This window comes from Salvelinus namaycush, chromosome 3, assembly GCF_016432855.1.
Source record: "Salvelinus namaycush isolate Seneca chromosome 3, SaNama_1.0, whole genome shotgun sequence".
NCBI lineage: Eukaryota > Metazoa > Chordata > Actinopteri > Salmoniformes > Salmonidae > Salvelinus > Salvelinus namaycush.
In genome coordinates, this window is record NC_052309.1 from 4453802 (window position 1) to 4476074 (window position 22273).

At 44.2% G+C, this 22273-nt stretch overlaps 1 protein-coding gene across 2 annotated transcripts; it reads left to right on the forward strand.

Moving 5' to 3' along the window:
• Positions 1-705: 705 nt before the first annotated feature.
• On the forward strand, positions 706-21868 carry LOC120044867. Of its 2 annotated transcripts, none has more exons than XM_038989561.1 (10): positions 706-735; positions 824-929; positions 6385-6493; positions 6959-7092; positions 14337-14415; positions 14670-14754; positions 16385-16445; positions 20514-20604; positions 20732-20980; positions 21088-21868. In XM_038989561.1, the coding sequence occupies exons 1-10, from the start codon at positions 716-718 to the stop codon at positions 21096-21098; spliced, it is 945 nt and encodes a 314-aa protein (XP_038845489.1). In that variant the 5' UTR covers positions 706-715; the 3' UTR covers positions 21099-21868. The 2 variants fall into 2 exon arrangements, with proteins under 2 accessions (XP_038845489.1, XP_038845490.1); XM_038989562.1 differs by having other exon boundaries at positions 16385-16427.
• The last annotated feature ends 405 nt before the right edge of the window (positions 21869-22273 follow it).

Here is a 22273-nt window from a genome sequence, read left to right on the forward strand (position 1 = left end):
CGTTACACTGTTAGTCTGCTAAATAGGTAAATAGTTAACCAATAGCTAGCTGGACTATCTGCATTGACCCTTTTTGCACTAACTCTTTTGACTCATAACATACGCTGCTGCTACTGTTTATTATCTATCCTGTAGCCTAGTGACTTTATCCCAACCTATATGTACATATCTACCTCAATTACCTTGCACATTGACTTGGTCCTGGTACCCTGCGTATATAGCAAAGTTATCATTAATCTATTACTTGTGTTATTATGTTTCTATTTATTTTTTCTCTCTCTGTATTGAAAACATTTCACTTTTAGTCTACACCTGTTGTTTACGAAGCATGTGCCAAGTAAAATTTGATTCGAACAAATGTGATTGGTTGGATGAAAGCTCATTTAAGGTCCCTGGTTCGTATCCCACCCCAACCCCTAACTCTAAACTTAATTGGAATTACTTGGAATGCATTTCTTGCCAAACCTTAGCCAATCACATTTGTTTTTTCCATGGAGGAAAGAGCTGCTCTTAGAACAAGATGAAATAAGGAAAACTCCAATCTGACAAAATGATGATAGTTTTATGTTTTTTCAGAAAGGAAAAGGAGGAGGGGGGTACCACCAGACGCTGAGAGCTGTATGCAATGGCCAGGGGTTCTGCAGGTCAACAAATGGAGTAAAAACAAACATGAATGCTTCTCTGAGTAGCTCTCTGTGCTGATGCCATTAAAAATATGTTTTCAAAAACATTCAAGTAAGTTATGTTCTACGTGCCTTACAGACACATTTATTGGGGCAAAGATCCACCACTTGAATAACACGGTTATCATCATGTCTTCTAGGAAATCTCAGAAATCTATCTCTGCAAAGATTGATAATTTCAGCATCCTCTTAGAGCGCCATGATGAAGAAACCATGTTTCCTCGGCTGGCATTCCTCAAAACTGAGGTTTGTGGAAATACAACTGTGTTATGTACATTTGGTTGGTAGTTAACTGTGAAATTGTATCATAGATGGTACCAGGGGCGTTGTCAGAATTTTGGGGCCCATTGAAGAAGAAAAAACTATTGGGACCCTAACATAGAAATCAGAATGTTTCAGGTTAAAATAACGTACTGAACAATATGTGTTATTAAATGTACTATCTATAAGCTTCTGCTGCTCTATACTACAATTGTACAGATTCTAGTTTCCACCTTCATCCTTTGCCTACAGTTAGTCGGAAGTTTACATACCGTAGCCAAGTACAATTAAACTCAGTTTTTCACAATTCCTGACATTTAATCCTAGTAAAAATTCCCTGTTTTAGGTCAGTTAGGATCACCACTTTATTTTAAGAATGTGAAATGTCAGAATAATAGTAGAGAGAATGATTTATTTCAGCTTTAATTTCTTTCATCACATTCCCAGTGGGTCAGAAGTTTACAAACACTCAATTAGTATTTGGTAGCATTGCCTTTAAATTGTTTAACTTGGGTCAAACATTTCGGGTAGCCTTCCACAAGCTTCCCACAATAGGTTGGGTGAATTTTGTCCCATTCCTCCTGACAGAGCTTGTGTAACTGAGTCAGGTTTGTAGGCCTCCTTGCTCGCACACATTTTTTCAGTTCTGCCCACACATTTTCTATAGGATTGAGGTCAGGGCTTTCTGATGGCCACTCCAAAACCTTGATTCTGTTGTCCATTTTGCCACAACTTTGGAAGAATGCTTGGGATCATTGTCGATTTGGAAGACCCATTTGCGACCAAGCTTTAACTTCCTGACTGATGTCTTGAGATGTTGCTTCAATATATCCACATAATTATCATTCCTCATGGTGCTATCTATTTTGTGAAGTGCACCAGACCCTCCTGCAGCAAAGCACCCCCACAACATGATGCTGCCACCACTGTGCTTTACGGTTGGGATGGTGTTCTTCGGCTTGCAAGCCTCCCCCTTCTTCCTCCAAACATAACGATGGTCAATATGGCCAAACAGTTCTATTTGTTTCATCAGACCAGAGGACATTTCTCCAAAAAGTACGATCTTTGTCCCCATGTGCAATTGCAAACCATAGTCTGGCTTTTTTATGGCGGTTTTCGAGCATTGGCTTATTCCTTTCTGAGCGGCCTTTCAGGTTATGTCGATATAGGACTAATTTTACTGTGGATATAGATACTTTTGTACCTGTTTCCTCCAGCATCTTCACAAGGTCCTTTGCTGTTGTTCTGGGATTGATTTGCACTTTTCGCCCAAAGTACGTTACTCTCTAGGAGACAGAACGCTTCTCCTTCCTGAGTGGTATGATGGCTGCGTGGTCCCATGGTGTTTATACTTGCATACTATTGTTTGTACAGATGAACGTGGTACCTTCAGGCGTATGGAAATTTCTCCCAAGGATGAACCAGACTTGTGGAGGTCTACAATTTTTTTTCTGAGGTCTTGGCTGATTTATTTGGATTTTCCCATGATGTAGGTAGGCCTTGAAATACGTCCACAGGTACACCTCCAATTGACTCAAATTATGTCAATTAGCCTATCAGAAGCTTCTAAAGCCATGACATCATTTTGGGGAATTTTCAAAGCTGTTTAAAGGCACAGTCAACTTAGTGTATGTACACTTCTGACCCACTGGAATTGTGATTCAGTGAATTATACGTGAAATAATCTGTGTTTAACAATTGTTGGAAAGATTACTTGTGTCATGCACAAAGTAGATGTCCTAACAGACTTGCCAAAACTATAGTTTGTTAACAAGATATTTGTGGAGTGTTTAAAAAAAGGGGTTTTAATGACTCCAACCGACGTGTATTTAAACTTCCGACTTCAATTGTATATTAACGGTATTGCAAACATTTTTGGTTCCTAATGTTAACAAAAGCTGTCTGTGTCATGAGATTGTTATGATGCTTTATTATAAATAACAACACAATTGGTGACTTATTTTTTAAATATATGGTATAGTCAGTTTTAATTAAGAAATGACCAATGATAAATATTTTCTGACCAACTCTTATAAACAAGGCTAACCCTCTTCTGCCCTATGCATAATTTCTAAATATATGCCTAAATAATAATACATTAAAAAAATTCCTGAACTATGTGGACTGCAGGCATAAATGTGGTACCTAGAGAGAACAAGCATCAGTGAAACTGCAACTGTAATGTCAATACATTATGTGGGCATTCCTGAGTAAGTTCAACAGGACAAAAACCATAGCAGAAAATACTCAAACAGTATTTTTCCCATCCCCGGGCAGGCTTGGGTAGAACAGGTTTAGACATTTGTCCTTGTGCTTGTTCCCTGTAAACAAAACTCAGAGCTTACACTGCACCAAGAGCCCAGCGTCGAGCCTTCTTGTGAGCAAATTCATTTATAATGTCTTTTAAAGTTTAATTTTCTAGCTAACTGGTTTTCAATTGAAAGGATGGCAAGGCTGTTGAACCTGTCTTGGTATTTGTAAATCTCAGATAGTTCTTTATAAGTTTCAGCTTACTGAAGGCATGTTCACCTCCAGCAACTGTTACAGGCATTGTACAGGAGATTCGCAGTGCAATGCACATCTCTCCAAAAATGCTCTGTAGCTGCTTCTTGTGGATGGCATTTAGGAGCTCTACAGGAGAAAGGCCATCTGAAAAAGGGGCACCATATATCGTCTTTAGATGTCGCACTTCATTTTCAAATCCATCTGTGAGATCTTTGGAGTACTTGTTTTTCAATTTGTGGCAAGATACACACATTTGGTTTTCAATCATTTTCCTAAATGTAAGTATTGGTGAAAACTCCTCGCATATAGCTGCAATTGTGTGGAACCGCATGTCCAAATGACTGATTATACTATCCAGAGCCACATAAAACACTGTGTTGCGAAATCCAGTGTCTGTTCCTTAGCTATGTCATCTTCACTCTCATCAGGGAAATGTTTTCTTTTTTTCTGGCGGCTCATCTGTTCACTGTGAAACTGAGTAGTTCCACCCATTTCATTTGCCACCATGGAGGATTCTGCCAGAAGAGCGTCCCATTGATTACGCAGAGCCTGTATTTCTTCCTGTAGTGTCTTAATGTGAGCTGCTTCAGTGTCCAGAGAAATATTTCCTGACTGAAGAATTATGCTTCTATTCTCAATGCACTGCAAAACTTTTACCCAGAAAGTGAGCAGGAAGATTGCCTTGAAAGACATGAAGTAGCTTTTCAGACCTTTTGCCTCAGATTTGTCTTTGTTTGTCAGGCTGCAGGTAGCAAGAAGCATGTCTAGGGCCTTGATGATAGACGGTAAATGAGTTGCCACTGGTCGGACCACAGCAATACGCGCACTCCATCGCGTCTGAAAGGCGGTTAAGACAGCAGCCAGTCTTTTCCTTGAGAATGGCCCATCACTCTGGGCTGGCAATGAACAGATTGTAAAGACGATTTATTCAGCCAAAACAAGGTTGATATTTTTGGGTACGACTGAGCTGCATGTACACCCACAAGATTAAGAGTATGGGAGGCACAAGGTGAATATGTGACCCGTGGATTCTTTTGCAGTATGTGTGCTTGAACTCCCTTCACTTTCCCTGACATATTTGCACCATTATCATAGCCTTGACCACGGCAATCTGCTATGTCAATACCATGCCCTTCCAATGCACTCAAAATCATTACAGAAATGCCACTGCCTGTCTTTCTAGCAAAGTCTTTAAATTCAAGAAAATTGTAATTTTTTTCCCATTCACCTGTTCCCTGAACTTTATCTTTGTGTACATATCTCACCAATAATACATTTTGCTCATTGTGGGAAATGTCTGGTGTTGCATCACATATAACCAAGTAGTAGATTGCATCTTCTCTTTCATCAAGTATTGTTTTCAAAACCCTTTGACCACATATTCCTATGAACTCGTTTTGTCTCTCAGGGCTGAGGTAATGAGTCAGTCGTGCTCCTTTCTGTTTGTCCCTGACTTTCTGTAAGTGCTCACGTAATAGCGGGTCATAATTTGACAACAGTTCAAGTAAGCCTAGGTAATGTACATTATGCACATCATCAAGATTGAGTGATTTTCCCCCAGAATGGCAGATTCCTAGATGCTAAGTACAGTGTCACATCCACAATCCTTTCTAGAAGTCTCTGTTTTTATACATTTCTGACCGGATTTGTTTCTGCAGCTGACTGTCTATACCTGTAGCTGTTGTAACAGTATGCTGCAGATTTTTCCTTTTCCAGTAACAGTTCTTGTGAGACACACCATCCTCATGCTCTGGCAGTTTGTCATACTTTCTCTGCCATTTCACTGATGATATATTATAGACATCCTTACTAATCAGAAAACTGGGTGATAGTTTACTTTGCTCATGAGAAAAAAGAACACATGGAATGCAATATAATGCATTTACACTCTTACTATAATGAAGCCAGTCTCTCTGCACCTTTTCTCTTCCGTTTGCTGACTTACTATACTGTAAATAGTTGGGGAATGGCTTGCCTTCTGGGTCTGGGTGCATGATTTTATACAGTTCTGTCTCCTCACCACACCTGTTGGCTAGTCTGGAAACAATAGCTTCTCTTTCATGGTCTTGTACTTTCTCTGGCCACAGTGCTGGATCCTCTAAAACCTCATCTTCCTCACTTTGAATCTGTCCATACACTTCCTTTCCCTTATTACTTGGTGTTCAATCTCTTCTGTCACTCCTTCACTGGCACTGCTGCTACTCTTTAAATCCTCTTCCTGCTCTTTGCATCAGAGTCTGTCTGATAGCTTTCTGCTGAGATTCTGCCTACCTGGGGCTCTCTAGGCACTAGGAAGTGAGTAAACAAAGGGAATTTTAGGTTTAATGTTCGCTCCTACAAAGGTTACCATACAAAACATCTATAGTATACATATCAAATATAATACATATTTTAGTGTGTCTAAGTTATCATGTGCCTAACTTTACAATTAAAAAATGGTCCAGTTATGCTGCTGCTGCTCCAAAACAACTGCCTAGGTCTGCTTCAAGTAGTAGACACATGTTGGGATCTGTCTACAGCAGTAGTAGTCGTAGCATCTACAGTATGGATAGGTAGGCTACATGTTAGGTTTTAATTTTAGTCTAGCTAGCTAACAAATATCACGCAAATATTGGGGAATACAGTTATAATAGCTAATTAGCTAGCAATAGCTGGTAGTGGTAGCTCATCATCATGTTAATAATTACTGCTCTGGCCGAGTGAGTCCACGGTAGGCAGCTACCTGTAGCTAGCAAGCTATCTAGCTAGCTATATTTAGGCATGAATCATTAATGTTTCCCCCCCCCCCCCCCTTAATGACACCCTTGGATGTACTGTGCTATGCTCTGCTTGCCACCAGTGTAATTATTTCTGACCTTCCAATAATGGCGGTCAAGTAAAGTGTAATGTTAAGAAGACTAATATTCATAATAGTATTTTTTCTGGTGTCAAAAAGGAACACAAATTGAAGGCAGATCTTAAACATGAGATCGTCCAGAGGAAGAAGGAAATTTACTCTTCGCTCGTCAAGTCAATCATGACCTCCATGCTCCCCTCCTATACAGGTCAGTCTGTCACTATCATACTGTCACTATAATTACCTTTAATATGCATGTCAATAGCAATCATAAAACAATAGTTCCACAAATTTAGAAATGTTTTCCTTAACCCTGAAACAATCTGTGCACAAGGAGTGACTGCAATCCACACTTTAGTTCTGTTCAACAAGCCACTGCCAGCAAATTATGATTTGGGCATCATATTTTAAACATGCTAAATGGTTGAGATTGGTTTTATGTCTGAAAAATGCTTAAATAGTTTTTTGGCCGTTGATAGTTTAACAAAACCAAAAGTGTGGATTGCAGTTACAAGGTCCATAGACTGCTGTCAAAGTAAGGAAAAATCACTAAATACTGTATGTCAATTGGCTGAACTATGCCTTTAACAATCATTGGATAGCAGTGACCCAGTGACCTCATAACCATAATTTTATATAACTTACTTTGTAAACTTTTTTTTCTGATTTTTAGAGGCTTCAAATGTACATGGGAAAGGATCCCTAAAGAGAATGCAGGACATTCTCGAGAGTCACATTGAGTCATCAAAGAGCACCATGTTCCACGATGCTAAGGGGAAGATGCTGACGCTCCTAACCAAGCTCAGCGTAGGACACTTATGTCACTGTTCCAATTCAATTATTGAAGTATTAATATGGGCACCATAGGTCTTATGCTCGACACACTCAGTTTACCACAAAACACCAGATAATTCCCAAAAAGAGTAGAACCAGCTCACCTGCATTTAAAATTTGATTTGACTTTTGAAAACAGGTAATGTAACAGAGTTCAGTTCACGTAAGAGTTTCATAGCGAATCATGTTACAGAACAGGCCGCAGGGGACACAAGGTGCTCGCGAATGGGTTTAGAATTGTGAAATATTGACAAGTGGCAGTTGGTATGCAAGTGCGCATCGTCTCAATTCTAATTTTGTCCAAAACAGTGGCAGACTGGAGTGATCACTATCAAACACATCAGCAAGTGGCCTCTCCATAAAGGACTTAGGGGATACGTGTTCTTTCAACATAAGACAAGACATCGCCAATGTTAACAAGTCCGAGGTGCTGCATAATGGGCAGTTCTCTCTCACGGTTTGCTGCTATGATTGGATAGAGTGAATCAACGCAGCTGTTTTTTCGTACAGATAATTATCCCTAGGCATAAACAATCCTGTGTTAGAGTATCAGGTTGGCATTATTTTAATCCAAATCCAACCCTAATGTAAATGTTGTCAAGGGGTGTACTAGAGGCGAAGTCAGGTGCAGGAGAGCAGAGTAATGTAAACAGGCGCACTTTTATTTTCGTTCCAAAAACACGAGAGCACTACATAAATCAAACGTACTCAAAACACGGAACATAAAAAGTAAAGCGCGTAATAAAACCAGGTGGCGAATCGCATCTCTGCATGTCTGGCAGACATATCAGTGTGGATGACGGATCACCACCTCAAGCTGAACCTCGGCAAGACGGAGCTGCTCTTCCTCCCGGGGAAGGACTGCCCGTTCCATGATCTCGCCATCACGGTTGACAACTCCATTGTGTCCTCCTCCCAGAGCGCTAAGAACCTTGGCGTGATCCTGGACAACACCCTGTCGTTCTCAACTAACATCAAGGCGGTGGCCCGTTCCTGTAGGTTCATGCTCTACAACATCCGCAGAGTACGACCCTGCCTCACACAGGAAGCGGCGCAGGTCCTAATCCAGGCACTTGTCATCTCCCGTCTGGATTACTGCAACTCGCTGTTGGCTGGGCTCCCTGCCTGTGCCATTAAACCCCTACAACTCATCCAGAACGCCGCAGCCCGTCTGGTGTTCAACCTTCCCAAGTTCTCTCACGTCACCCCGCTCCTCCGCTCTCTCCACTGGCTTCCAGTTGAAGCTCGCATCCGCTACAAGACCATGGTGCTTGCCTACGGAGCTGTGAGGGGAACGGCACCTCAGTAGCTTCAGGCTCTGATCCCTACACCCAAACAAGGGCACTGCGTTCATCCACCTCTGGCCTGCTCGCCTCCCTACCACTGAGGAAGTACAGTTCCCGCTCAGCCCAGTCAAAACTGTTCGCTGCTCTGGCACCCCAATGGTGGAACAAACTCCCTCACGACGCCAGGACAGCGGAGTCAATCACCACCTTCCGGAGACACCTGAAACCCCACCTCTTTAAGGAATACCTAGGATAGGATAAAGTAATCCTTCTGACCCCCCCCCCCCCCCCCCCCCCCCTTAAAAGATTTAGATGCACTATTGTAAAGTGGCTGTTCCACTGGATGTCATAAGGTGAATGCACCAATTTGTAAGTCGCTCTGGATAAGAGCGTCTGCTAAATGACTTAAATGTAAATGTAAAACACCACAATAACATGAAACAATTACACACAAATACATGATGGGAAACAGAGGGTTAAATTCAAGTAGATTGATTGGGGAAATGAAAACCAGACGTGTATAAGACAAGACAAATGGACATATGAAAAATGGAGCGGCGATGGCTAGAAAGCTGGTGACGTTGATCGCCGCACGAACAAGGAGAGGATCCAACTTCGGCGGAAGTCGTGACATGACCCCCCCCCCCTTGACGCGCGGCTCCAGCGGCACACCGGCCTTGAGGACGAGGCGCAGGGCGATCCGGCCGGCGACGGTGAAACTCCCACAGTAGTTCAGGATCCAGAACATCTGCAACCGGAACCCAGCACATCTCCTCTGGCCCGTACCCCTCCCACTCCACAAGGTACTGAAGGCCCCCCACTCGAAGCCTCGAATCCAGGATGGAACGAACGATGTACGCCGGGGCCCCCTCGATGTCCAAAGGGGGCGGAGGGACCTCCCGCACCTCAGATTCCTGGAGCGGACCAGCAACCACCGGCCTGAGGAGAGACACATGGAACGATGGGTTAATACGATAATCAGAGGGAAGCTGTAATCTGTAACATACCTCGTTCACCCTCCTCAGGACTTTAAATGGCCCCACAAACCGCGGACCCAGCTTTCAGCAGGGCAGGCGGAGGGGCAGGTTACGGGTCGAGAGCCAGACCCGTCTCACTGCGGTGACGGACCGCGCTGGTTTTCTGGCGACGCACGGCTCGCTGGAGATGGACACGGGCGGCCTCCCATGTCTCCTCCTCGCGCCTAAACCAGTCGTCCACCACAGGAGTCTCGGTCTGACCCTGATGCCACGGTGCCAGAACCGGCTGGTACCCCAATACGCACTGAAAGGGGGAGAGGTTAATGGAGGAGTGGCAAAGCGAGTTCTGTGCCATCTCGGCCCAGGGCACGAACGCTGCCCACTCCCCTGGCCGGTCCTGGCAATAGAACCGCAGAAACCTGCCCAACTCCTGGTTGACTCTCTCTACCTTCCCGTTACTCTCGGGGTGAAAACCTGAGGTAAGGCTGATCGAGACCCCCAGACGTTCCATGAACGCTCCACGTGAACTGGGGACCCCGATCCGACACTATATCCTCAGGCACCCCGTAGTGCCAGAAGACGTGAGTGAATAGGGCTTCCGCAGTGTGTAGGGCCGTAGGAAGACCGGGCAGAGAGGGGGAGACGACAGGACTTAGAAAAACGATCCACAACGACCAGGATCGTAGTGTTTCCCTGTGAAAGTGGAAGATCTGTTAGAAAATCCACTGACAGATGTGACCAAGGTCGTTGTGGAACGGGTAAGGGATGTAACTTAACTCTGGGCAGGTGTCTCTGAGCCTTACACTGGGCACACACCGAGCAGGAGGAGACATAAACCCTCACGTCCTTAGCCAAAGTGGGCCACCAGTACTTCCCAGTCAGACAGCGCACCGTCCAACCGATCCCCCGGATGACCAGAGGAGGGACACGTGTGGGCCCAATAGATAAACTGGTCACGGACAGCAGACAGAACGTACATGTGCCCAACGGGACACTGAAGGGGAGCGGGCACTTTACGCAACGCCTGGTCAATGTTCGCATCCAGCTCCCACACGACCGGCGCTAACAGGCAGGAGGCCGGGAGTATGGGAGTCTGATCCATGGGCCGCTCCTCTGTGTCATACAGCCGGGACAGTGAGTCTGCCTTCTTATTCTGGGAACCTGGTCTGTAGGATAGGGTAAACACAAAATGGGTAAAGAACATGGCCCACCTTGCCTGATGAGGATTCAGTCTCCTCGCTGCCCGGATGTACTCCAGGTTGCGGGGGTCAGTCCAGATGAGGAAAGGGTGTTTAGCCCCCTCAAGCCAATGTCTCCACGCCTTCAACCACAGCCAACAACTCCCGGTCCCCCACATCATAGTTACACTCCGCTGGGCTGAGCTTCTTCGAGAAGAAAGCACAGGGGCGGAGTTTTGGTGGCGTGCTCCAGTGCTGTGAGAGCACGGCTCCTATCCCAGCCTCGGACGCGTCCACCTCCACTATGAATGCAAAGAGGGATCCGGATGGGCCAGCACGGGAGCCGAAGTAAACAGAGCTCTTAGCTGCCCAAAAGCCTTGTCCGCCTCAGCCAACCCCTGCAACCTTACAGGACCCCCCCTTCAGCAGTGATGTAATGGGCGCAGCAACCTGGCCAAAACCCCGGATAAATCTCCGGTAGTAATTGGCAACCCTAAAAATCGCTGCACATCCTTTACCGTGGTGGGAGTCGGCCAATTACGCATGGCTGCAATGCGTTCACTCTCCATCTCCACCCCTGATGTGGAAATGCGATACCCTAGGAAGGAGATGGCCTGCTGAAAGAACAGGCATTTCTCAGCCTTGACATACAGGTCATGCTCCAACAGTCGTCCAAGTACCTTGCGCACCAAGGACACATGTTCGGTGCGTGTAGCGGAATATATCAGAATGTCATCGATATACACCACTACACCCTGCCCATGCAGGTCCCTGAAAATCTTGTCTACAAAAGGATTGGAAAACTGATGGAGCATTCATCAACCCGTACGGCATGACGAGGTACTCATAATGCCCTGTGGTGGTACTGAACGCTGTCTTCCACTCGTCTCCCTCCCGGATACCCACCAGGTTATACGCACTCCTGAGATCCAGTTTTGTGAAGAAGAGCGCCCCATGCATTGACTCAATCGCCGTGGTGATAAGAGGTAGCGGGTAACTGTACCTCACAGTAATTTGATTGAGACCTCTATAGTCAATGCACGGGTGTAAACCTCCATCCTTCTTCACAAAAAAGAAACACGAGGCGGGTGAAGTAGAGGACCGAATATACCCCTGACGCAGGGATTCAGAGACATATGTATCCATAGCCACCGTCTCCGCTTGCGACAGGGGATACACGTGACTCCTGGGAAGCGCAGCGTCTGCCAGGAGATTTATCGCACAATCCTCCCGTCAATGAGGTGGTAATTGATTTGCCTTCTTTTTACAGAAGGCGAGATCCAAATTGGCATATTCTGGGGGGATGTGCACGGTGGAGACTTGGTCTGGACTTTCCACCGTGGTAGCACCAACGGAAACCCCTACACACCTCCCTGAGCACTCTCGCGAACACCCCGTGAGATCCCTCTGTTGCCAGGAAATAGTGGGGTTATGCAGAGCCAACCAGGGAAGGCCTAGTACCACAGGAAACGCATGAGAGTCAATGAGGAAGAGACCGATTCTCTCCTCATGATTCCTCTGCATAACCATGGCCAAGGAGATGGTGGCCTCCCTGATTAGCCCAGACCCTAATGGTCGACTATCTAGAGCATGTACCTGGAAGTGTCTAACAATAGGAAAAATGGGGATCCCTAACCTAATGGCTAATGCTCTGTCGATAGAATTCCCAGCTGCGCCTGAATCGACGGGCGCCTTATGCTGGGAATGTGGGGAAAACTCAGGGAAACAAACAGGCACAAACAGTTGATCAACAGAGGACTCTGGATGAGTGTGGTGCAAACTCACCTGGGGTGACGCCAGAGTGCCCTGCCTGTTGCCTCGACCCAGAGGAACCAACACGGCACCGACCGGCAGTGTGTCCTCTGCGGCCACAGATGGCACACGTGATGGCTCCTCCTCCAGTCTCCCTATGAGCAGCCCCTCCTAACTCCATGGGCACCGGAGCGGGGGTGCTGGAAGATGGAACCGTCAGAGCCCCCTCTGGACATCCGCAGGTGAACAGCAGGTTATCCAACCAGATGGACAAATCCACCAGTTGGTCAAAGGAAATGGTGGCATCCCTGCAGGCCAGCTCACGTCGGACGTCCTCTCATAGGCTGCATCGATAGTGGTCAATGAAGGCCCTGTCTTTCAAGCCTGCTCCGGCGGCCAAGGTCCGGATTTCCAGGGCGAAGTCCTGGGCGCTCCTCGTCCCCTGCCTCAAATGGAAGAGCCTTTCCCCCGCCGCTCTGCCCTTGGGTGGATGGTCGAAGACGGCCCTGAAGCGACGGGTGAACTCCTCAAAGTGGTCTGACGCCGTGTCTCCTTCTCTCCACACGGCGTTTGCCCACTCCATCGCTCTTCCTGTGAGGCAGGAGACGAGGGCAGCCACTCTCTCCCTTCCCGAGGGAGCTGGGTGCACAGTGGCCAGGTAGAGGTCCAGTTGTAACAGGAATCCCTGGCTCTGTGCTGCTGTTCCATCATACTCCCTGGGAAGGGAGAGACGCATCCCACTGGAATTCTCTCCGGATGGAACGGGTGGAAACAACCACGGTTGTACTGGTCGAGACACTGGAGAAACTTCCTGTCTCTCCCAGCGGTCCATGGTCTGGACAACGCGATCCATCATGGCACCAAGATGTTGTAACATGGCCGAATGTTCCTGGATGCGCTCCTCGACTCCTCTAACCGGGCTACCTGCTCCTGCTGACTCAATAGAGTTGTGTAATTCTGTCAAGGGGTGTACTAGAGGCGAAGTCAGGTGCAGGAGAGCAGAGTACAGGAGAGCAGAGTAATGTTAACAGGCGCACTTTTATTTTCGTTCCAAAAACACGAGAGCACTACATAAATCAAACGTACTCAAAACACGGAACATAACAAAAGTAAAGCGCGTAATAAAACACCACAATAACACATAAATACATGATAGAGAACAGAGGGTTAAATGCAAGTAGATTGATTGGGGAAATGAAAACCAGGTGTGTATGGGACAAGACAAATGGGCATATGAAAAATGGAGCGGCGATGGCTAGAAAGCCCTTTGACGTCGATCGCCGCCCGAACAAGGAGAGGAGCCGACATCGGCGGAAGTCGTGATGACCTCAGTTACACAAATCTCACAAAACTCTGTATTGGAATGTACTCTATAGTTTTTGCATCCAGTTTCCCTTTATAACTGAGGGACAAATTTAAATTTGCACACTTGAAGTCTGAATCATCTATAAGTAACTTCATTAAGTTACACAATCAATTTTTAGATACTTTGGGATGATTTGGACAGGAAGACCGAAAACGCTAATATTGGTACCATTGACTAACATCGTGCCACGAATGCAAAAAACTTTAGCATTGAAACAGTGGCCAGTGGTAATTAAAACAAATGCATGGATTGCTGTCATGCCTTGCCCATAGACTGCTTACAAGGTAAGGAGACTAATATGTAATTTTGTAATTTGGGTGAACCATCCCTTAACATCTTCCTAGATGTCGGACAAACATGACGTGGAACATGCCAAAATAGAGATTGTCTCAGAGAAAACACAATTATTTGAATGAAAACACACTATTGGAATTTGTTACATGGTTTGGTTTAGCAAGTGTGTAGGTGTATGTGATCAGCTGTTAAATTATATGTTTAATGAAAATGTACACACAATGTCATAAGGATATAAAAATATGTTTGTGGCAGGACCCCAGTATTGTCAAAATTATAAAACACAAAAGGTCCTTGGAATTCTGATCTTCTTTAAAAAAAACGGAAGAAAATGTTTATTACGTCTCCTTTTTACTTCCATTAGGAATACATTGTGCAGGAAATAAGGTCTAAACTAAAAGAAGCTATGAAGCAGTCACTCCACAATGAGCTACCCCTCCCAGGTAAATCAAATACACTTGTTTCCATCACATTTTGGATTGGATGCTGTCTGTTTGCTTCAAATACATATATAATATTCCAGGTTATACATGTATAATTTCCAGCTGAAAATGTCAATTACAATACCAAATGTCAATGACATACCAGTAGTAGTAGTAAAGGAAGGAAAATCATGTTAGTGAGTGGTTAAAGTAAGTGTTAGGGTAAGGTTAGAAAAACAAAAACAAAAAAAAATAATGTATTTTCTTTGTTACAGATATATCTGAGCACTATGAGATAGTGAAGAGCGCCTATGAAAAAATGATGGGTAAACCCATCACAGATGTTGAAGATGAGAAATGGTAAAGACTCACTGCTCCACATAAAACCATACATTAGAAAGTCCGAAACAAAGTAGCTTCAATCCATAACACTGATGAGCCGCGCTTTAAAACTTCTCTAGGATGGGTGGGACGGTAGCGTCCCACCTGACCAACATCCAGTGAAAGTGTAGGGAGCCAAATTCAAACTACAGAATTGTAAATATTTAACAATCTTGAAAATACACATGCAATATGTCAAAATAAAGCTTAACTTCTTGTTAATCCAGCCGCGGTGTCAGATTTCAAAAAGGCTTTACGGCGAAAGGAAACCATGCGATTATCTGAGGACAGCGCCCAGCACACAAATGCATAGCAATCATTTTCAACCAGGCAGGTGGGGACACAAGTCAGAAATAAAGATATAATTCATGCCTTACCTTTGAAGAGCTTCTTCTATTGGCACTCCAAAAGGTCTCAGTTACATTACAAATGGTCCTTTTTTTTGCTAAATAAATTTTTTATATCCATAAAAACTCAGTTTAGCTGGCGCGCTTCAGTCAATAATCCACTCGGTTTCCATCGGTCAAAATGAATCCCAAACGTTACCAATAAACTTATCCAAACAAGTCAATCAACGTTTATAATCAATCCTTAGGTACCCTAATACGCAAATAAACAATTAAATATAAGACTGAGAATCGTTATTGTCTTTACTGGAGATTAACAAAAAGAACGCGCTCTCGGCCATGCGCATGGAAACACTACAGCCAAAATGGGAGCCCTTAGAATGATGAATAATTTTGTATTGTATTTTATTTGACCCACAATTTCGATCTTGTCTCATCGCTGCAACTCCCCAAAGGGCTCGGGAGGCGGAGGTCAAGTCATGTGTTCTCCGAAACATGACCCGCCAAACCGCGCTTCTTAACACCCGGAAACCAGCCACACCAATGTGTCGGAGGAAACATCGTTCAACTGACGACCGAGGTCAGCCTGCAGGCACCCGGCCCGCCACAAGAGCCAGATGAGCCAAGTAAAGCCCCCACGGCGAAACCCCCCCGAACCCGGACGATGCCGGGCCAATTGTGCGCCGCCCTATGGGACACCCGATCACGGCCGTTTGTGATACAGGATCGAACCCGGGTCTGTAGTGATGCCATTTGGTAGGCCCCACCAAAACGTAATTTATAACTCAAATACTGCAAGGATTTTTTTTTTTATTACTATAAAAATAAAGTTTCCCTCCCGGACAAGTATTGTCCCGACTTTGAAGAATCCCTGAACTGATTCCCTGCTATTCTACAAAGTTTGCCATGAGGATGAGAGAAAATGCTGCAGTTTTAAAGCTAGTTTTCTGAAATTGTCTTTACTTTTAAATCGCGCTATAACACTGATCTTCCGAAATACAGACTGAATTTTGCCCTAAGCTGTCAAAAGTCCAAGTAAACTATGATGTTGTGGTTTTTGTTTTTCAGAGTTGATGGAAAGTGACTAGACAGTGGCATTTATACCATTATGATTATGTATTCTTAAGTATGTCTGTGTTGTCCTCTATAAAGAGTCTGAATGAATTGCCTTTACAATTAGCTTACTGGTCTTTTATTTATTTATTTAGTATTTATTCTGAGTTCAATTACTTACAGAACTTTTTTTTTTTTTATCATTTTAGTCTCCTAGAAGACACCTCGGGGAAGGAAATGACATCTGAGCAGGTAACTACCAAAATAAAGGTAACACCAACATAAAGTGTCTAAATAGGACAGCTTGGCATAGATTCTACAAGTGTCTGGAACTCTATTGGTGGAATCCAACACCATTTTCACACACAAAATTCCATAAATTGGTGTTTTGTTGATAGTGGTAGAAAACGTAGACTCAGGCGCCGCTCCAGAATCTCCCATAAGTGTTCAATTGGTTTGAGATCTGGTGACTGAAACGGACGTGGCTTATGGCTCACATCGTTTTCATGCTCATCAAACCATTCAGTAACCACTCGTGCCCTGTGGATGGGAGCATTGTCATGCCATTGTCATCCATAGCTATGGTAGCCATAAATAATGGTGAAAACCATTTGTCATTTCTTTATTTTATCTCCCCTTTATTAAATCAGGTAGGCTAGTTGAGAACAAGTTCTCATTTACAACTGCAACAACACAAACAACAACACAGAGTTACACATGGAATAAACAAACATGCAATCATGCAGTCAATAATACAATAGAAAATGTCTATATACAGTGTGTGCAAATGAGGTAGGATAAGGGAGGTAAGGCAATAAATAGACCATAGTAGCAAGATAATTACAATATAGCAATTAAACACTGGAGTGATAGATGTGCAGAAGATGAATGTGCAAGTAGAGATACTGGGGTGCAAAGGAGCAAAATAAATAACAGTATGGGGAGGAGGTAGTTGGTTGGGCTATTTACAGATGGGCTATGTACAGGTGCATTGATCTGCGAGCTGCGTTGACAGCTGGTGCTTAAATTAGTGAGGGAGATATGAGTCTCCAGCTTCAGTGATTTTTGCAGTTTGTTCCAGTCATCCAGGCAGCAGAGAACTGGAAGGAAAGGCAGCCAAATGAGGAATTGACTTTGGGGGTGACCAGTGAGATATACCTGCTGGAGCACGTGCTACGGGTGGGTGGTGCTATGGTGACCAGTGAGCTGTGAGCTAGCAAAGCTATCAAAGACTTATAGATGACATGGAGCCAGTGGGTTTGGCGACGAATATGAAGCGAGGGCTAGCCAACAAGAGCGTACAGGTCGCAGTGGTGGGTAGTATATGGGGCTTGGTGACAAAACGGATGGCACTGTGATAGACTACATCCAATTTGTTGAGTAGAGTGTTGGAGGCTATTTTGTAAATGACATCGCCGAAGTCAAGGATCGGTAGGATAGTCAGTTTTACAAGGGTATGTTTGGCAGCATGAGTGAAGGATGCTTTGTTTGTGAAATAGGATGCTGATTCTAGATTTAATTTTGGATTGGAGATGTTTAATATGAGTCTGGAAGGAGAGTTTACAGTCTAACCAGACACCTAGGTATTTGTAGGCCACATATTCTAAATCAGAACCGTCCAGAGTAGTGATGCTGTACCGGCGGGCAGGTGTGGGCAGCGATCGGTTGAAGAGCATACATTTAGTTTTACTTGCATTTAAGAGCTGTTGGAGGCCACGGAAGGAGAGTTGTATGGCATTGAAGCTCGTCTGGAGGTTTGTTAACACAGTGTCCAAAGAAGGGCCAGAAGTATACAAAATAGTGTCGTCTGCGTAGAGGTGGATCAGAGAATAACCATTAGCATCATTGATGTATAAAGAGAAAAGAGTCGGCCCAAGAATTGAACCCTGTGGCATCCCCATAGAGACTGCCAGAGGTCCGGACAACAGGCCCTCCGATTTGACACACTGAACTCTTTCTGTGAAGGAGTTGGTGAACCAGGCAAGGCAGTCATTTGAGAAACCAAGGCTGTTGAGTCTGCCGATAAGAATGTGGTGACTGACAGAGTCGAAAGCCTTGGCCAGGTCGAGGAATACAGCTGCACAGTTTTGTCTCTTATCGATGGAGGTTATGATATCGTTTAGGACCTTGAGCGTGGCTGCGGTGCACCCATGACCATCTCAGAAACCAGATTGCGTAGTGGAGAAGGTACGGTGGGATTCGAAATGGTCGGTGATCTGTTTGTTAACTTGGCTTTTGAAGACCTTAGAAACGCAGGGTAGGATAGATATTGGTCTGTAGCAATTTGGGTCTAGATTGTCTCCCCTTTGAAGAGGGGGATGACCGCGGCAGCTATCCAATCTTTGGGGATCTCAGACGATATGAAAGAGAGGTTGAACAGGCAAGTAATAGGGGTTGCAACAATTTCGGCGGATAATTTTAGAAAGAGAGGGTCCAGATTGTCTAGCCCGGCTGATTTGTAGGGGTCCAGATTTTGCAGCTCTTTCAGAACATCAGCTATCTGGATTTGGGTGAAAGAGAAATGGGGAGGCTTGGGCAAGTTGCTGTGGGGGGTACAGGGCTGTTGACCGGGCTAGGGGTAGCCAGGTGTAAAGCAAGGCCAGCTGTAGAAAAATGCTTATTGAAATTCTCAATTATCATGGATTTATCGGTGGTGACAGTGTTTCCTAGCCTCAGTGCAGTGGGCAGCTGGGAGAATGTGCTCTTATTCTCCATGGACTTTAGTGTCCCAGAACTTTTTGGAGTTTGTGCTACAGGATGCAAATATCTGTTTGAAAAAGCTAGCCTTAGCTTTCCTAACTGCCTGTGTATATTGGTTCCTAACTTCCCTGAAACGTTGCATATTGTGGGGGCTATTCGATGCTAATGCAGTACGCCACAGGATGTTTTTGTGTGGGTCAAAGGCAGTCAGGTCTGAAGTGAACCAAGGGCTATATCTGTTCCTGGCTCAAAAATGTTTGAATGAGGCATGCTTATTTAAGATAGTGAGGAAAGCATAACCAGGCATCCTCTACTGTCGGAATGAGGTCAATATCCTTCCAGGATACCCAGGCCAGGTCAATTAGAAAGGCCTGCCCGCTGAAGTGTTTTAGGGAGCGTTTGACAGTGATGAGGGGTGGTCGTTGGACCGCTGACCCATTACGGACGCAGGCAATGAGGCAGTGATCACTGAGATCCTGGTTGAAGACAGCAGAGGTGCATTTAGAGGGCAGGTTGGTTAGGATGATATCTACGAGGGTGCCCGTGTTTACAGATTTGGGGTTGTACCTGGTAGGTTCATTGATAATTTGTGTGAGATTGAGGCCATCAAGCTTAGATTGTAGGATGTCCGGGATGTTAAGCATGTCCCAGTTTAGGTCACCTAACAGCACGAGCTCTGAAGATAGATGTGGGGCAATCAATTCACATATGGTGTCCAGGGCACAGCTGGGGGCAGAAGGTGGTCTATAGCAAGCGGCAACGGTGAGAGACTTGTTTCTGGAAAGGTGGATTTTTAAAAGTAGAAGCTCAAATTGTTTGGGCACAGACCTGGATAGTAAGACAGAACTCTGCAGGCTGTCCCTGCAGTAGATTGCAACTCCGCCCCCTTTGGCAGTTCTATTTTGTCGGAAAATGTTGTAGTTAGGGATGGAAATTTCAGGGTTTTTGGTGGTCTTCCTAAGCCAGGATTCAGACACGGCTAGGACATCTGGGTTGGCAGAGTGTGCTAAAGCAGTGAATAAAACAAACTTAAGGAGGAGGCTTCTAATGTTAACATACATGAAACCAAGGCTATTACGGTTACAGAAGTCAACAAATGAGAGCGCCTGGAGAATAGGAGTAGAGCTAGGCTCTGCAGGGCCTGGGTTAACCTCTACATCACCAGAGGAACAGAGGAGGAGTAGGATAAGGGTACGGTTAAAGGCTATAAGAACTGGTCGTCTAGTACATTCGAAACAGAGAGTAAAAGGAGCAGGTTTCTGGGCACTGTAGAATAGATTCAAGGCATAATGTAGTGACAAAGGTATGGTAGGATGTGAATACAGTGGAGGTAAACCTATGCATTGAGTGAAGATGAGAGAGATATAGTCTCTAGAAACATAATTTAAACCAGGTGAGGTCACCGCATGTGTGGGAGGTGGAACTAAAGGGTTAGCTAAGGCGTATTGAGCAGAGCTAGAGGCTCTACAATGAAATAAGGCAATAATGACTAACCAAAACAGCAATGGACAAGGCATATTGACATTAGGGAGAGGATGTTAGGATGTTAGTGATATATCTTGTTTCTGTTTCACCTCTTAAATAGTTGTAGAATCTCCCACCAGTTTTACCTTTAGGCTGTGTGATTCCCACCAACAGGTTCCACTAAGGAACAACAGGAATGATGAGAAGAAAAAGAAGAAAAAGAAGAAAAAGAAACAAAGGAAAAGGGCGAAGGATGTTCTTGCAGGTAAAAGCCATCCTTGCTATAGGCTGTACTGCTTGTTCAAATACATTTTTTTACGCAACCATTACTATACGAGTTGATGCTTTCTTCTGTACACTGTACTAAGTGGCTCTTTCAACTGAAATCCCAGATGCTGTGTTTGTGGATAAGCACATGAGTGCACTAATCAAGAGGGCTGCAATGGTAATGGCTATAGCAGATGACCTACTGGGAGAGGACATGATCCAAGATGAAACGTATTCGGATATTGAGGCAGCCGAGACCAGTGAGAAAAAAATGAGAGTTCTGTACAAGGCTCTACGCTCAGGAGGACCAATGATTAAATCAGCCTTCTACACAGCTCTCCAAACTAATGAACCTAATCTTGTCAAGGACTTGGGTAAGAACAATAGATACTATTTACACCCTGTGATTACCCTAAAACATAGTGTGCATTGTGATGTACAGTACACATCATATATTTTCCCATTCCTCTCCCATTTTAAGCTTCCCCCTGATGACAGACCTGGCTTGGGTTGGTCCTCATGTGCTGGACAATGGGCAGCAAGCAGTCTCACTGGCTGTGGGACAGCAGCGGAGTTACTATCCTCCTAATGCCCCTATAGGTGTTGGGGGATAGAACCAACTAGCTCTATCATCCTTTTTTTGTTGTTGTGGCTTTATGTTTGTGGCAAACTGAAATCTGTGCTCTTGCAATATGCTATAGCCTAGTACTTTGTTTTCCTCAGAATGTTTTGTGTGTTTTGTTTTTATCAAACCCATCTTTAGTGTTCTTACTGTATGTGTGAGGGGAAAGGGACAACCCAAAACTGGTTAAGTATGATGTTAGTTAAAACATTGTACATGCATAAATACTTGAGGACAACAGAGGGACAAACAGGTTGAGTAGCATATATGCTTGTTAATTGATTTATGCATTATTTTAAATATTTGGTATATAATACAATCATGTTATGTGGAAAAGTTTGTCACAATTTATTTGACCAGAGGACAATACCAGAGGAAACAGTGCCATGAAGTAATGTGCAACCCAAGATAAAATGTTGATCATGTCTGTAACATTTTATTTTAGATGTGAGCTTGATTATACCAATGAATTGTGTTTATCTCTGTTGTAGCTTAACTTCTGATTTTATTATGGCGCATGGTTTATTTCATCATTCATTCTGTTCAGTCAAAGTCATCTCTATATCATCATTATATCTTCAACTCCTTTTACATGTTATGTTTCTGAGTTGAATGTCACATTGTTTCATTCTTTCCTCAATAAAAATACATGTTAAAAGTACCATAGAAATAATATATATCTCACATGAATACTACACAGTCAATTTAAATATCAACATTTAATATGATTGGTGATTCTGCAATAAATACATCATGCATAGGCCTATAAACAGGAAACATTTACAAAATGTATTGTATTAAACAAACAAATTACCAAAAAAAGTCAGCAATGACGATCTATATACAACAACAACAACACCAGAAATCCTTCACTGCTACATAAGGCTATGTATGGTGACGTAGTGCTGCTTAAGCAGATAAATGAGCCAGTAATTAATATACAAATCCCCCTAGAAAATTACTCCAGGTCAGTATCAAAGTCTCTCCCAGAATGACACGTTAATTACATGTTAGTTTTGGCTACACTGGTTCATGAAAAGCCCCA